This window comes from Pseudochaenichthys georgianus, chromosome 6 (assembly GCF_902827115.2).
Source record: "Pseudochaenichthys georgianus chromosome 6, fPseGeo1.2, whole genome shotgun sequence".
Lineage (NCBI taxonomy): Eukaryota > Metazoa > Chordata > Actinopteri > Perciformes > Channichthyidae > Pseudochaenichthys > Pseudochaenichthys georgianus.
In genome coordinates, this window is record NC_047508.1 from 34,674,143 (window position 1) to 34,692,323 (window position 18,181).

General features: G+C 40.9%; 1 protein-coding gene across 1 annotated transcript in view; it reads right to left on the bottom strand.

Annotated features, from left to right (window-relative positions):
• LOC117447948 (A disintegrin and metalloproteinase with thrombospondin motifs 20) overlaps nucleotides 1–18,181 on the bottom strand; it is a 78,894-nt gene that overhangs the window by 14,004 nt on the left and 46,709 nt on the right. Inside the window, exons 20-28 of the mRNA XM_034084973.1 lie at nucleotides 17,908–18,118; nucleotides 17,242–17,406; nucleotides 16,523–16,693; nucleotides 15,305–15,424; nucleotides 14,168–14,272; nucleotides 12,447–12,611; nucleotides 11,881–12,144; nucleotides 9,871–10,032; nucleotides 9,308–9,484 (exon numbers count right to left, since the gene is read on the bottom strand). Coding sequence (XP_033940864.1) covers nucleotides 9,308–9,484; nucleotides 9,871–10,032; nucleotides 11,881–12,144; nucleotides 12,447–12,611; nucleotides 14,168–14,272; nucleotides 15,305–15,424; nucleotides 16,523–16,693; nucleotides 17,242–17,406; nucleotides 17,908–18,118 — 1,540 coding nt within the window. The remainder of the gene's footprint in view (nucleotides 1–9,307; nucleotides 9,485–9,870; nucleotides 10,033–11,880; nucleotides 12,145–12,446; nucleotides 12,612–14,167; nucleotides 14,273–15,304; nucleotides 15,425–16,522; nucleotides 16,694–17,241; nucleotides 17,407–17,907; nucleotides 18,119–18,181) is intronic.

An 18,181-nucleotide genomic window follows, 5' to 3' on the forward strand; every position in this document is an offset into this window, starting at 1 on the left:
CTAGTCCTGAGCATGGCAGATTCGCATACACTCACTCACAATGATAACACAACTCCCTCTACCTCAGACAAGAGCAGAGACAGGCAAACATGTTGGAGGGGGGATGAGGCGGAGAGATAGCCCCTCCTTACTGCTGTAAAAGCAGGAGGAGAAAAAAAGAGAAAGAAAAAAAAAGGAGGAAGAAAGGAAATCGCAGCCATACGGGCTGTGCTCCCCAGCTGAACTGTATCTGCATTTGAACGGTGGGAGAAAAGACGCTATATGGCGATGTGCTCCTCCCTCCACCCTGCTAACCTCATCTGTCAGCCATTAGTTAATCAGGGCTGGTCGCACAGAGCAGAGAGCTGGCACCGCTCGTGGGACCAGAGGACAGCTTCACCTCTGAGAGCAAGAAGAGGGCAAGGACTCGGAGACCTCTGCTTCACCGAGGTACAGCTGGGCTGCTTCACTCAGCAGCAGCCACTCAGGTAGGACTATTCCACTTATCACTCTCAGCCGCTACAAGTGTGACAAGTTACCGTTTAGCTGCTTTATTCTCTTTGCTTAAAAAATAGAGGTGTCTGTGTTTGGAGAATGTCGAATTTAAAATGGATGACTTCATGTCCTTTGAAGGTTAGTGCCTGCTTATATAAAAGCATACTATGTATCATAATAGTATTTTGGGCATGTACTTAATCTGAATTATATGTCATATTCAGTTGACTATACTGTACCTTATATTCAGTTTCAACAAGTTGTGTTAGTGCTATTCTAAAGTATGTATCTACTGTTTTATTCTCTGTCTCTGTTGCTGTAATGTGAGTGTTTTGAATATATGGAAATATTCTTATTTTAACATGAAGGAAATCTCCTTGACTAAAACATAAATCAACTGGTCACATGGGAAATAATCACTCTTGCTGTACGACAGATTTGCCCGCCCACGTTGTCCCAGCAATTCATTTCACATGATTAGGCAGGTTAGATCTACCATAATCCTGTGAGGTTCAGCTAAGCATAATGAGGATTACTCTAAAAAAAGGGATGACTCAACCGCTTTTGAGAAAGAAGTTTCTTCCAAGCAGAACAGAAAGTCTGCAGAGATAGACATAATTGATATGTAAATGAACACGCTGCTCTAAATGACTCTACTTAGTGGCTTTCTTGATTTGATAGTTTCACAGTTCTGAGTCAAATCACATAAGTGACTGCTAAACCCGACCCAGTTCATTTATCCCTATTCTAAAACCCTGAAAAACTGGATATTAAGAAATATAATTTTGTACGGACAGATTTCTTTAAAAAAAACGAATGTTCAGCCTTATATCAGATGCTTTCTTTTGTCTAGGACTGGCAGGCGTCAACCTCAAGATGACCCCGCCCACTGCATTACTGGGAACAGGTAAGCCAATGGGACACATGGAAACTGTTAGGCATTTAAGAGGAACTCCACTGGGGTTTAAATATCTGTCACTCAGCCAATGTGGCTATCAAAGCAGCTAATACTGAACAGTACCTCCCACAGAGAAGGTGGATTCCACAAAACCAACAAAGATCAAGACGGCTTTGTTAAATTGCATTTATTTGCTCACTTATCACTCTGGCCTTAAGCACTGCATGAAAACAAGTATTACTGTGAAAACTATAATTACGCTACACAAGTCTTTTCGTTTGGTCATAAAAGCAGAACAGTGTGTTTTGAAAACAATGGTTTATTGGGCAAAGAAATAAAAAAGACCTCGTAAAATTATAATGAGCGGCTTGGCAAATGTTGCTGGGTCAGTGATAAAGATATCTGTATTTGATTATTGTTTGACTGGTTTATTATATATGTTGCTACACATTGAAGGAAAATGTATTAAAAAAATGAAATTATCTAATGGGAGTACAGCCCAGTTAGTGATATATACCATGAAGGCATAGAATGAATGCTCTATAAAGTATTAAGGACATTATGATAAAATGCAACACGGACCACAAAAGAGTTTGTTAAATATGTGTTCAATATTTAGTGATTCTAAGTGAGACCATATCTTATAATGCGAGAGCCAAGGTCAAATTCCAATCACATTGCAGCAGGCTCGCAATGCAAGAGGATGGTAATACCAAGCATATGCTAACTGCAGTTACATAGACTTTTCAAAGGAGCTCAGTGTCGACCCGGAGCAAGAACAAACTTGCAAGTGTATACCGTGAAGGGAATTATACCCTGTGCTACAAGTGTGTGAAGGCTGTAAGCTAACCACACTATTTAGTCAACCATGCTCCAGCTGAATGTTAAGAATCTGTACAACAAATCATGCAAAGAGCAGGACGTAATAGTTAGGAACTGAATGCACTCTAAGATAGTGCCATGTCTTTGTTATAGCTTCATCAGTATCAGCATGTCCTCTGGTACATAGATTACATTGCAATCAGAAACAAAGAAGGGAGGGAAATAAAGGCGTAGAAGACTCAGGATGCTTTTCTGCTCACGGTTTTGTTTTGCAGGGAGGTTTCAAAGACAGAAGTCAAAACAACACATGTCAACATGGGAACAGCTGGTAAGAGCGGCTTCATGGGGCAGAGGAATGTCAAGAGTTATAGATATTTTATCCATCAGGACAAAACAGCCAGACTTGTTTGAAACCACGCACAGGAGCAGTTTGAAATTGAAATATGCAACTCACCTCACGCTAACCCTTACTAACTTTAACCATGATCAATCTCATAACATGCTTTGAACAAAAAAACCATATGATGTTTTTTTTTTTTTTAAATGCATGCAAATATACCCACATGGAAATAAATGTGTATTCTGCTAACAGACAGTAAAGTAATGAAGTTCAGATGCTACAAGTTGATTTTACTACATTATTCATCCAATATTGGAGTGTCAAAAGAGCCCCTGACAGACAGTCAGCTGCAGCGCTCTTACGATTGGCTAAAACTAAACAGTATATTCTGCACAGAGTATGACTTTGCCATGTTTAAAGAGTTACATAAACAGCCAGTTGAGTAGGCATACAGTTTCCTCAACATAGTTTCCTTTTTAAGTCAACACCACTCAGAAAAGATACACCAAGAAACCATAAGTAAAAACGCAATGACAAAACAGCCCAGCTTTTCCGTTTGTCTAAACATTACTCTGAGAGTTTTTTCCATTACCGTGTTGAACTGAAACATCCAGCACGGCTCTCTACCTCTGTTTAAAGTGATGAATGACGATAGAAAATACAGAAAAAAGCTAATTCTTGATGACAGAATTTGAAAAATACAGCAGTGCAGCCCTGAACGTATAAAGCAGTGACCTTTGACACACAACATTCAAGTCTAATTCCACCTTCCTGCGAAACGTAACACAGCTGCTTTTCCAATCTGTCATAGCAACCAGCTTGTCACAGCTTGCATACAGAGAAGTGTGGACCATTTCCAAGAAGTGAATGATCATTGCTTTGCACAAATAGTACAAAACAAGTAAAGCAAATGCTCCTGTCCTCTGTGGTAAAGCTAAAACATCACATAGTCATGTATGTTGAGGTTGAAATAGAGGATTATCTCCCTGTTAGTGAGTCTGAACACCCAATCTGTCACTGTCTCACCACTAAGAGGGCTTCCTGGCAGAGATGCCGAGTCCCACTAACTCCATTTCACTCCATCAGCTCGATAGCATCGACAGGCCCAAACAGGACCCGGCCCCGTCGAGTCTGACGTCGAGAGAAGAATATACATCTAAGTGGAGTCTGAGAAGCGAGGCTTAAAACCACTTTATAATACTTGACCGACAACTTGAGGAAAAGCAGGCGCACTCTACCTGTGTCAAAGTGAGGCCATGCTCCCCATCATCATCAGTCTGGGGTAGACCGACCTAAATGCTCCCAGACTTTCACGCGCCGTCTCCTCTCATTTCTTCTTACTGCATCTGCTCCACAAGAGAGAGCATGAATATAATCTTATAACTGCTCACTAAGCTACAATAAAAATGTATGGGCTTTTAAGCAAGTGCTGGCAAACATAATGTATCTTACAGTGGGTAATGTGTGACTTATCTGCATGTTTGTAGACTGCTGACCCCAAAAGAGTGTACCATTGCTAATGTGAAAGCCATGCTGTGATCCAAATATTTATAATCTTCAGATAACATCTCGGAGCATCTGGTTTCTGCCTCCCAAGCGCTTGACTTTTAACCAGCAAATCATCAACTGAACTATTTTAGCTTTCTCTCAAAAGGCAGAATTGAAACATTAACTCCCAGTTTAAATGAAAGCCCTGACAAGAAGCATGCTGGTGATGACAAGGGTGGGGGAGGGTCTTTCAACATGGCTTCAATTGCTCACTCTCGACTGGCACATGTGCAAGATCAGGAAACACAAGCCCAATGATGTCACGACCACCTGACCCAAGGGTGACAGGTTTGGAACTTGTGCTTGTCCACTGCCCTCAGGCCAAAGTCAAGTATGTCAATGTTGTGCATGTGGATTTCATTTGAAGCAGCATGATTAGTTCACAGACGCTCAACTGCGATCCCCCTCCATGGGAAACCCACCCCGGACAGGAAACGGTATGTTTTCGTTAGCAACAAACAGGCATAAATTACTAAAATTGTGCCTTGGTTGCCAATTGATCACACACAGCCGTATTGTTGCTGTTTGACATCGCCATGTTTTTAAGGTAATTACCATTAGTTACTGTTTTTTACATTCCTGACAGTTTGTGTTGAAATGTGTCTGCCATCATATGTTTTTGCAATAAATGTGAGAATTGTTTTGTGTCTTTTCTTCTTGATATATGAAAAATAAGCTTTATTTACCTGTTTTTTTAAGCTGTCTCTGCAAGATTGGAGACGATTAAAGGTCCAAAGGGCAACGTGGTAGATTATTTAGAATTGTTTTGATATTTTAAATAAAGTAATTACTCATTTGCATTTGAAATACTAATTTGGGGACAATTTTGACTTTCTCAACATTTAATATTAGTCTTTATGATTAAATGAGTATTAGGAAAGCAATGGGCATTTGATTTGTGAATATTCTAAGGGTGGTGGTATATAATTATTAATAAACCATTTCCATGGTTACAAGTATTTAAGTGTATTTGAATAAAGATCTTGGTTGAAACGCATTACAAGCAATGGTATCTGTTGGGTGGGAGATGTTTTAGCTACTTTCCTACTTCGAAAATGATATAAAATCCTTTGTGTTTTAATGTGTGAGATTTAGGAATACATTTGATAGAAAATTGAAGGATAAAGCATTAATCGTTTTTATTGAGCTGCTGCTGGTGTGATATTACTGGTGCAAAAGTGCCATTTAGCATGGAGAGATAATATGGAGATACTACCAACAGAAGAGGCCATTACATAAGGTAAGACACTCTCTGAAGACATGACACATATTTTGAAAAGGTTTATGTGAAACGAGCCCCCAGACCTTTTTATCATCATCTGGTCTCTCAAAGTTGACTAGTTTTCCAACATTTGCCATTTAGACAATGTTACATTTGATTTGTAATATTTAAAATGTTAATATGGTTTCCTGTACTTTATGATAGATGGTGCATGTATAAAGCTGATTTTAGTCTAATGATTTAGTTTAATCTCATGTCAACTTTACTGTTGCTTTATTTAGAGCTGTATGATGACTGTATGCTTCAGTGCAGCTGGTTCATTTGAGGCTCCTTACTGTAGAATCAAGTGATATGGTCTATTTGGAGTCGCTTGAATCCTAGAGTAAAGTATTGACTTGACTTATTCCATGATTTGACTATCGAGCTCGACATTACTTCTAACACATCAAAGTGTGTGTTTTACTTCAAAGAAGGACCTCATTACAATACCAACTATAACTCAATCAGCAGGTTTCTGTAAATACTGGCTTTGCAGGGCTTGCCTTTGGGTTTCTAAACAGCCCTTGCCAGCATGCATTAATACCAATTATTGTTGTAGTAAAAATTATACTCTGTCGGGGTCCTGCCAAATGCATTACAGAGCTCTATTAATGCAATTGTAAACAGATGTGCCACCCAACGCCAAAGTTAGATCTGGGCTGTATATGTTTTCTCCAGAGGCATTACTAAATAAAACACATTAAAGGAAAAGGCCTGTGGGGTTTATTTAATTAAATTATGCAGAGGTATGTAAAGTACCACAGATACTATAGAGACACATTCAAAGTGTACCCCGAAAGACAGAATTACATATTGGGAGCCAATTAGAATAAAGTCAATTGAAGTTCAAATACCAAAAGACCACATAATCACCTACAAGTCAAGTCTTTTATAAGAGCTGTTTATATCTAACCGACACACTATACACTGTATAACACCTGCTGCATGTATGGCGTGCCCATGGGTTACTGGAGCACTCTACTGTACTTTGAAACTACTGTATGTGCAGTTACTCCTGCTGTGTCAACAGCTGTTCCCCTGTTAAAGCAATAAACTATATTCCAAGTGTTACTACTTTGGGTTGAACTGTGTCTTATTTTGCTTTCCTAACTTGTGAGGCTATTCCCCAGAGCGATGTCTATAGGATTTATATGTGTTCATAACCGAGCGTATATTGAGCTCTTCCTTTAGGTGCAGGCTGAGATTGTTAAAAGGCGCAGTGCTGTATTTTGTTTGCCAGCAAAATGTTGCATTGAGAAACAACACAAATGTCACAGTTATGTTTCTTTAATAATCTTTACAATGGGAAAAGCTAATTTAACATGTTTATGTATTTTGCATGTGAATGAAATAAATAGCAAAAAGAACAACAACCAACCAAAATATGCAACAAAAAAAAGTAGAGTTGCCCCCTTGAGTTCGGCAACGTTGCACCACAGGGTAGAAAAATAAGTGGGAGAGAAACTGCCATGGCTGAGGAGTCTTGGTTGTAGTGGAAGTCTTGGTTGAAAATGACAGCAAGGAATACAAAAGCACAAAAAAGGAGACGGCACACATCCTCACTGAGAGGACGCCGACATGAATACAGACCCCACTGCAACACTTCACCTGAAATATGTGTCATGAGAATTGCCTTAACCCAGGTATAATTCAGGGTGCTTATTGTCACGTTTGAAAACTGGTCACACATTGGGTGCCTGAAGCTGCAAAGTGTCAGAGTTTAGGAGTTTTAAAAGTGCTCAGACTATATAAGTGTAAGATTTACATTTACTGGGATAAGTAGCCACAGAGCTCTTGAACTCTGATTTGACCTTAAAATGTAACTTCATACCCTGTCGAAATAGCAGTATCTTAACAGCCCCTGTGCCTAAATTGAAGTCATGGTGTACTGACACACCCTGAAGAATGAAGTACACTTCGACATCACTACAGCAAGCTGAAGGGTTAATCCACTGAGTTTAGTAAAACCAAAGATGTTCAGCTGGTGTTGTGTTGCTTTAAAGCTTCTTTTGGCGATATTAGTGGCATAAAATCTGTTCTTCACGCTTTTTATAAGAGGACTAGCCTGAGGGATTCAGCTGTTCATGACGTTGTGATGCTGTAAACTGCCAAGGATTAATAGTTTCCATAAGCAAGCCTGACCCAGTAGCAACATATTTTATATACAGATGGAAAACAAAGCTGTTTGTAGATTCTGAATGTGTACGTGACTAAACTAGCCTATATTACTGCTCTTGAACTGGCATCTTGATCAGGTAATACAGTGCACACACTGATGGTACTCTCTTTGCATACTGTAAAAGGCTCCAATCAGTAGTGTGCAGGTGACATGTGTGTATAATGACAAATAATTCAAGTAAAGTGTTACTTTAATCTAAATTGGAACAAGACATTAAAGCTGCAACAATTAATATTCTATTGTAAACAAATAAATACGTTTCATTTGGAAAAAAAAATCCTTCAGAAATACAAAAATTGGCCAAAGGAAGAAAAACAAGAGACAGCAACAAATGACTCTGACTTTTTAAGGAGGAGGTATTTGTGTGCTTGCTTTATGGACAGCGATGAAGGCTGAAACAGAACGGCTCAATGATAACCCAACGATTTACTGCACGGTAAATCAGTTTTATTTTCAAAAACGCTGCACTGATGCTGCCGACCATTCACAGAATAAATACAAATTATTCTAAGCCTGGAAATATGATAAAACTATCTTCATGATACCGATTATGCACCATTATATCATGTATTTATTAGCACCTTATGAATATGAGTATAAATTGCATTTGAATGTTTTGTTCATGCTGCTGTTTGCAGCTGGGTCAAACCTCAGACTGACTTCCTGTCCCAGAAATCACATTAGGATAAACACATACTATAAAATAATGTATTATGACAACCTATTGGTTTGTGAAAAGATTCTTCTTTTTTTTATATTATGTAGAAACTGGATGAAGAAACATGTCTGAATGGTAGATGGTACAGTAGAGTTACGGTTACTGTTTTCCTTTGTGATAAAGACTGCATCATGTAAAATATGCTTAATTAAAACTTAAAATAACAATTAATGCTTTGCTATAATGCTTGTTTTTCAATAATTCAGCATTTTAAGGCCATTTCTATTTACGATATGTTTAAAGAAGTATTTATATATTTTGTTCGATCGTTTTAGTGGGACACTGAAGTAGTTTATCCTGAAAGAGATTGAGCCATACTAAATTGCTTTTCAACCTAAGTAAAAAACACATTATTAAAAACACAAATGAAACACGGATTGAAAATATATTCCTCTGTACAAACTGTATTTACTCATAGAGAGATACGAGAGGTCTGACCAAGAGCACCATCAAAAATATTAAATAGAATATTCAGTAACGAAAACTAGCTACTTGAAAAATAAATCATACTGTACATAGATACACATACAACATACAACAACAGTCCTTTGTTGCTGTTCAATAAAGGTCATAATATTAACTCTTATACACAAATATACACTTGTGTACTTCTGATACAGGGTGAAGACAGCAATAACCACAAAGAATATTTACTTCACGCCTCATATATGAAATAAATATTTTCCAGAGTCATGCCTCTGCAAATATATGGCATTGTTGGACAACACTGTCCTGATTTATAGGTCTTAATTTGGAGTCTTGACTTAAAATGGGACCCATGTGCTTTTAATGATCCCTTAAGTGGAGCAGCATTGTGTTTTTGTGCTTTTCTTTCTGTATTCTAATCAGCACCATGCGACTGCAAGCTCTGGGTGGGCTGGAGCCAGCTAGCCAACAGTTGCGCTATATACCCAGCGCTCACTGCAGCACCTCCGACAGTTTTAGGCTAAAAACACACTCAGTACACACGTCTGAAGTCATTTTAGCACACACCATGTCTACTCACAGTGACGCACCCTCAGTGAGGAAGATAAGTGTTGGAGGAAAACGTGTGAGTACTATCGTACCGGCTTCCAGGGTTGGCGGTGCCAGGAGGCGGAGCCTGGGCAGGGCTGCAGGCTGCACTGCTCCATGTCGGGGGGCTTGTCCAGGATGTCACAGTTGTAGTCGTTGAGCCTCTGGCCGCTGGGCCTCTGACAAACCACCAGGCGAGTCCTCCGTCCTCCACCGCAGGTCTGAGTGCACTGAAGTAAGCAAACAAAAGACATTTAATAATGCATATATTTTAGCGGAATACATAAGTACATAATTCAACATTGTCTCTGGTTAAACACTAGCATTTGTTGTTGTTGTGATGTTTTACATTCACACTAACTCAATAACAGAAGGGGACGATGTCAGCGTGTTACTATGGTGTTACCAATGCTTTTCGTCTCTATTTTCGACAACAATTTGTCTCCAACTACTACAATATCATATCATTGAATGATAGTGTCATAATGTATGTCGTAATGTAGAATGTATCTCTTCAATGGAGAATTTCTTAACTGACAATTAGGATAAAACACAAAAGATGTATATTTATTGAAGTTCATAATGAATGACAATGAAACTTTAAGTATCATCTCACCTCTCCCCATACTCCGTAGTTCCACAGCGGGCAGGGTCCAGAGTCGCAGCTCTTGGACTCGGCAGGTTTGACCCTCTCATCGCAGTAACTGTTGCTGCGTCCATCAGCGTCCTGACAGACCACCACTCGCCTCTGGAAGCCCCCTGCACAGGTACTCGAACACTGCGGAGCAAACAGGGGGTCAATGAGGAAACACACATAGGTCAACAGAAACTGTGTTCATAAAAGGCCTTTATTTTAAACTCAACCCGTCTCACTTTTTCTGGAGCTTTTGACTGTAGCGCTCACTTTCCCAGCTTAAAACATGTTTAAAAGATCTTAAAACATGTTTTTAAGATCTTAAAACATGTTTTTAAGATCTTAAAAATGTTTTCTTTTTTTTCTTATCTAATATATGACCACTTGTTATCATTTGTGTTACATTTGTTGTACAAAGTCACAACTTCTATTGGCTACAGAAGGCAATGGGATAAGGTTGCAAGCTACCGATAATGTGAATACTGTAGTTAAAGAACTCTATCTTCTAACATATTATAGCTTAGTCAAGGAGTGGCAGTTATTGAAATATGATGCTTTCAGTGTTTACAAAGCAGGCACACATATTGCATGTAATATGTAAACAGGCAAACACACTATAAACACAACAACCTCTTATGTTGAATTGACACTGTTCAAAATGATCTCCTAATGATTGAAAACATCAGTCCATGAAGGACGATCTCAAACACTGAACAGCTCAGCCTTGAGCAGAGCAGTAGGTGCACTGCATCCAATTAAAATGACACATCCCCACTGTGGATGGGAGTGAGCACATTCAACGCTCTCTCCATGTGAGGGAGGACAGCACGGAGTGAGCCTGAACAGCAGTGCTTCCACTCAGCTGTCGAGAGTGAGCCTGAAGAGTGCTGGGGGGAATGCCTCTGCTGGGGAGGATTTGGAGAGAAGAACAATGTTCTTCTCATGGCTTTCGAAAAATACCCCCCCCAAAAAATCATCTATCTCTTTCCAACAGGCACAAAGTTCATCTCTAAAATAAAGTTTCACCGTGAAATAACCGGGGGGAGTAACAGCCATTTGTTAACTAACTTGTGCTTATTAGGTAAAGAGTGAATAGCGCCAACTTTAAAACTGTAAACTATGCTCTTTTAAAGCCAAGAATAGTTCTTAGCTCTAGTGTTTCGATAATGGTCTGGTCTGGGTTCACAAGTGCAATTTCATGGCAAAAATGATGCCAAATTGCACCATGCAGGAACAAACAACTCAACCCCAACCGCACAAATGCCCCTATGTTGGCATTAGCCGTTTCAGTTCAGAGGTAACAATGCCTGACTCGGTTAAAAGGTGAAACTAAATAATTGAGCCTGACAAAAAGAACATAGTGCCTGCTTTTTTTTATATGTTCAAGGCCAAGGACATTAAGATAGTTAGGCGCCTAAACTGCCCAAACCATTTGGGTTTGTTCGTGCTTACTCCATGTTAGCCTAAAACAAAGTCTCTCCCTTGGAGGTCATTTAGATTTGTGCATGGAAACACAGAAATAGGTTCCTAGGTGTCTATACAAACACACCATATAAATGCACTCTGCAGTGCCTCGTATGAGTTGCAACCTGTCCCTTGCTGCTGTTTGTAAAGTCCTTTACCATGTATGGCCCTCTGCCCTGGGAAATGAAAACATCTGCTACCTTCAAGTGAGTGTGTTCACAAGAATGTGTTTACAGACAGACACACTCAATCCTTCATGACAACACCTCACATACTATGAACCATGCCGGTCAAACATAAAGAAACATTTAAAAAAAAGTACTAGCTGTCTTGTGAAAGTCAAAGGCCAATAAGGAATATTTACAAGGCTCCATGTGTTGATCTGAAGTTTCCTGCACTTGACGAGCAATTAATGCAAATTCTGACTGCTATTTCTCAACAAAAAGAATCTACTTAAAGGCAGTAAGTGTTAAAGACAAAACACTTCTGCACAGCCCTATTTCCCCAAAGATCACATGCTGAACATACTGCGCCCCAGGGTCCGGTCCTCCACTGGTTGTCGGCTGAGGGCACGTTCCAGCTGCTGTGCCCGGGGTGGCGTCCTGGGTCCTGGGGATATCCGTAGGGCTGGTCGTTGATGCGCTTGTAGGGGGGGGGGCAAGGTGCACCGGTACACTCTTGTTCTGTTGCAGGTTTCTCATCGGGGTCACAGAAGGACTGGTCCACAGGCTGGTGGTAGTTAGAGCAGACCACCTGCCTTGTGGTTCTTCCAGCGCCACAGGACACTGAACACTGGGGAGAGGGAGGCAAGGTGTTACAATCTAAGGTGAGGGAGGGGGAAACTACATTTTACAAGCAAAGAACATTTGATTGAAAGAACATGACAACAATCTGTAAACAATCCCAACCCTGTTGTGTTGGCTCTCCTGCCAGGCTGACATTCACAAATCTATAGAAAACTGTCCAAGATCCCAGCGGTCCCAAATGCCCATTAAGTGTCAGCGTGATTTGAACATTGTGGGAGTGATTAGTGAAAGTCTCTGGAGTGGAACACATCTGCATTGATTGGACACAGTGTTGCATAGTTTACTCACAGCAGACCACTCCCCGGCACGCCATTGGCCACAGGGGCTGAAGCAGGCGGAGGACTCGGGGGGGCGGGGCAGGTGGGCGCAGTTGGACTCGTCGGCGACTCCTCCCTGGGCGTCTCTGCAGCTGACGTAACGCGCACGCTTCCCCTTGCCGCAGGACACCGAGCACTGGAGACAAGCACATACAAGCACAGATAAATATTTGTATAGTGTGGAATTAAAAATATATTTGTATGATGTAGTTTTAAGTTCTCTCAGTTTTATTCTACTTTCAAATGTATCATGAGGTAACACAGTGACCGCTTTGAAGTGCCATGTACTATGAATACAATATATATCATGTATGTATGGGTATTTAGTACCTGTAGTAGACATATAATTACCCATATTGTTTTGTATATACTGTAAAGTGACATTGATAAGCCATAATTATGTTACCAAAAGGCCGCTTAAATCACACAATACCGGATAAAGAAATAACAAAATCCAAAAAGAAAATGTCAGCATTCCTTATTATTTATTCATAAGTTTGTGTCCACTAAAAATACTTTTGGTCCTTTTGTGCCATCAGAGTGTGAAGACTGTAATTTGCGTATAATTCAAGTATCATTCGAGTTTCAGGATGATTCCATTTAATAGTTTGCTTGTTTGTAGAGGAAAGGGTCTTACAATTCAACAATACTTTATGACATGGATTTATGTTGTAAGAAATCCATTACATGTTCTATCATGAAAGTTATATTTTATGGATTCTTTACCCAGTGTCACAAATAAATGCTTCTGAGAATTTCTTAACTGTTGTTTGTGTCCTGAAATGACTCCCTGACGAACTTTCACTTGCTTACAATATATCTGTATCGCTTCCATCTCAAAGGCACTTGGCAGTAAACAGTTCAGAAGAGATGAATACCTAATGCAATCAAATGGCTCAACAGGCATGTTAATATCCCTCTCATATCAGTGACTCTCTAAAGAGGATGGCAGTGCTGCTGCCCGGGGGGAATGTATGCATGTGTAGGTGTGCATGTGCTGTGTGTATTATGTGTGTGTGTAAGACCACACTGGCGCTGGCCTCTTTGACATGTGAGCTCACAGCGACTTTCAGATTGACAGACGGGGTTCAATCTTAGAAACCGTAGACTCGTGTTTAGATGAAATCTGGTTTTCATTTGCGACAAGTAACAATGCGAAGTATCAGAGGGACAGAGGGGCCTCTCAGCCCAGACAGTGGAGCCTGTGTGTGTTTGCACGTATATGTGTGTGTGTACATGCAGCAGGGGGTAAAACAGACAATGCCAAAGAGGATTATGATCCTGTACAGTATGTACTATTTGAAGGAATGTTGGGATATACAATAAAAGTTGAATATGTCAACTTAATATTTGCAAACACACATGCAAGAGACCCATCATTGCTGAAGTGTGGATTTCTTCAATTAAACACAGAAACATATACATACATACACACACACACACGCACGCACACATACAACGTTTTTCAGCAGTATTCTCATTTTTCATTCTTTGTTAAAAGACAGAAGTTAGTGAGATTCCAGAGCCCAGCAGATTATTTCCATCACACTACAAGCTGAGTGCAAGCATTTGTTTACCATTTGTTTACCATTCAACCAAAAATGCATGTGTATATTCTTTGGACTGTATAAGGTAAACCCACAGACGGCTATATTCTGCGATAGATCCAATAAACCCAATGTGTTTCCTTACCGCAGTCCAGGAGCCGTATCTCCACTGAGTCAGCTGCGCGGAGTTGTCGGGGCGAGGCGTGCTTTGCACCGGAGAGGCCCACGGACACGCCGGCATCTCACAATCCTAATAAAATAAACGTGCAAATTAAGTCAAATTTGTAATAATTGTATGTCAAACATCACTATGTTGAAGTTACAGGAGTACAAATATTTCTTTACACATTTCAGAGACTCCGGTTCAGGATTTCTCCGGCTGTACAAAAACCTTTATTGTATAATTCAATTTACAGAGCTGATACACCCGTCTTATGCAATGCCCTCAGGTGACCCTTACTAGTCTTACTAGACAGAATGGACTGGAAGGTCATCAGTTCAACACTATCTGCCTCATCTAGTGTGTCCCTCACTGACTAAGAGCACTTAAACCACTCGGGTAAGGTTTGCTGCAGCCTTATGGTCTGTGTCCACCTGGATTTGGACTTTTGGGTCAAACCAAAGCAAAACATGAAACCTTTTAAAGATGCCGATGAAGTTAACCAGGTTAGGATCAATGTCAAAGAGTGAAGACCAGGGACACTTTGCAGGTGCTTGGATCTGCTTTTCTCCCAGCTTTAGAACAATTTACAGATGCTTGGCAAGCCTAAACCTCACAGTAACCGGGTGCTTAAGGGAGCTGGGAAACCCGATATCAATATATTGACAACACATCATATGAACTGACTGAGAATTATCACTACAGCTCTGCTCGGCTCTAAACATCTTAGCATCTCATTGTTTTGGTTTTCCATCCCATCCCTCTACAACTGAGTGAACATGAGAGTACTTTGCAGTCAGCTGATTCCCTTTGGAGTTGCTGGAGACCAAAGGAAAGTACCATTTTTATTTAAAGCGCATATGCTTTATTCCACTACTTTAAAATGATCCAAAGCAGAGACATATTCTATAACAGAGTAGCCTGCTTATTGAACACATGGTGAAAATAACTTTGAACAAATATAATGCTTGTAAAAAATCTGAGGAATCCTGTAAGCAGCGGTTTGGATTTTTATTTCTTAACCCTTAGAGAAAATCACTGTCTCTTGAAAAGAAAAAAGGAATCAACCATAAATGTTTGAAGAGTATATGAGAAGTTGCTAACGTTTCTTATTTTTGTTACCTGACTGTCTCTTGGCCTTGCCGCGGCGTTGCACTCTCTGTCGTCTACCGTGTCACCATAGGTCCCGGACACACACCTAACAGCTCTCATCTGGTAGCCATGGCCACAGGTCACCGCACACTGAAAGACAAAATCACACACATATGTACACACACACATATTAGTACAAGAAGAGAAGCCCAGTCAACCGCAAGTTATCTCAAACTCTATCTAAGTATGTCAATGTTGATATCTTAGACGGGCCTCAGTCTAGATTCAGCTCAGTAGAGCCCATGTAAGAGTCTGACATGCATGCACACACATACACACACACACATGTTCACATACACACCCCGAGTTTCAACCCGACCCTTAACCTAATTCCTTACTTACATAGGAGGCGATCCGACCACATTCAGGTACAACACGAGAGCAGAGGAAGTGCCACAGGATAGGTTTATTTGAGGAGCAAATTATAATTACACAAGCATTAAGGATCCGATATATTCCAGCTCTGTAAATACCACTATCTGACTTCATTCAAACACATGTGGGAGGGCATGAGATCGAGATGTATAAACTAGACCATGAATGGCCAAAGACGCACGCCCATCCGTGGATGTTTTATTCAATTTGAGCTCAACCCAGGACTAAAGCTACACAAAAACAGTTTGGATCCGAGACATTTGAATTCATAGAAAGGTAGGTGTGTGTGTGTGTGTGTGTGTGTGTGTGTGTGTGTGTGTGTGTGTGTGTGTGTGTGTGTGTGTGTGTGTGTGTGTGTGTGTGTGTGTGTGTGTGTGTGTACACGCGCACTGTGGATCAGGTTTATTCTGACAGGATATGAGGGTAAAGTGAAAGCACCATGGAGGAAATGGCAGCTCGAGTCAGAGCACACTCCTCCGTAAGTTGCCGGCATATCAGGTTACCCACACACACACTAAAACTTGAAATATACACCGTCAATACTACACACCACATTCTCTCTCCGTGACGATAGACACACACACACACACACACACACACACACACACACACACACACACACACACACACACACAAACAGTAACAGATATGAGTCAAACTCCTAGACAGCGAGCCACACATGAAACCCATTTCCTCAAGTCAAATACTGCATTAAATCACCTCACCCGGTGTGTGTGTGTGTGTGTGTGTGTGTGTGTGTGTGTGTGTGTGTGTGTGTGTGTGTGTGTGTGTGTGTGTGTCTACAAGACTTACCGCTCCCCATACGCCGACCTGCCAGGATGCACACTCCGGCAGCTCGCAGCTCCCCACAGCAGGGGGTTTGCTGGAGGGGTCGCAGAAGTGCTCGCTCATCTTCTCGTCCCCGGTCCCCGAGGTGCAGGACACTTGTCTGTGTCTCATCCCCTTCCCACAAGTCACCAGGCACTGGGGGAGGAACATGGGTACATATGATAAGTAATTAGTTAGCATGAGTTAATCCATGTAGACATACACAAATCCTGAGTAAAATTGTTGATAGGCTACCCCCATTTCTATCCTGGTTGTTTATCCCAGTGGGGGATACCAGAAACACCCTAATAAGCAACAGCTATAAATCTAAATGATCAGAAGGTTACATTAGTAGTTAAGTATGGCATAGTCTGAAAGCATCAATACATCTCCAATATGAGCTTCATAAGGTAGGATTTACTGCAGGGCTGTTGTGTTTGCCTGCACAGAATAACTAGTAACTGCGTAATGTTTTATAGCGATCAGGTCCACCACCTGTATCATATTATGCACCCCTGACTTTACTGTTGGACTCAATTTGTGCTGAGCTCTGCTGAAGGCTAGTTTTCTTACTGTAGATGTTTCAAAGTGTGTAGATTTATGCTTTTCAGTCCCCTTCTAGGGATACATCAGGAAGAGGTCAAACTGTGTTGCTGCTTTTGTAAGTGAGGTTGTGTGGCTGCATGTTGGCGAGCGGTTCCTACCTCACTCCACTCGCTAACAGTCCACTTCGGACACGGCTGGTCGCTGCAGGTTTCAGTGACCACCCTCTGGTATTCATTACAGTCCCGGTCTGCCAGCCTCCTGCCCAGGTTGTTCATGCAGTAAGACTCTCTGCTGCGGCTCCCACGACCACATGTCTTAGAGCACTGTTGGCAAGAAGAAACATGTAAGGCCCACTTAATCATGTGTGCATACCTGTTCATGAAATGTTGTTAACACTGAGATGAAAATAAGAAATAATCTTCAAAAACATTTGAATTTGGTTCTGTGCTGATTGAAAAATGATGTGTTAAAGTTCAACACATAAATATGCATCACATATCATTTTGTGCAGCAGTAGCTCAATCCGTAGGGACTTGGCTTGCGAACATAGGGTTTTCCGGTTCAAGACCCAGAGCGGAACAATGTACCGAATGTGGCTCTATAATAGCTGAACGCGACTGATGATTAAACCAAGATTAATGTGATTCCTCCATTTTCATATGCATTAAAACAAACATAAAGGCACATATGATACATTATCATACATAAGAAATACATAAATAAATGCAACTTTTACCCCCAGTTGGATACGTTTCCACTTTGGTTACCTTTCAAATGATATTCAGTGAGTCCAGGCCAGCATATCAAATACAATTGTGCCATACCTGTGACCAGGCGCTGTACTGCCAGCTCTTCAGCAGACAGTCCCCATGGCAGGGCTCTCTGGTCTGAGGTTTGGCGGTGTCTCCACAGGCGCTGGCCTCCATCCTCTCACTCTGTCTCTTCATCAGGACGTATTTCATACACTGAACGTCCAGGCTGCGGTAACCTGGGCCACATTTTGCAGAACATTCGCTCTTTCCAGCGACATGCCACCTGTGTGAGAGGAGGCGTAGATAAAGGTTTAGCTCTGTGCTATGTACAGTAGTCATTTGTTTT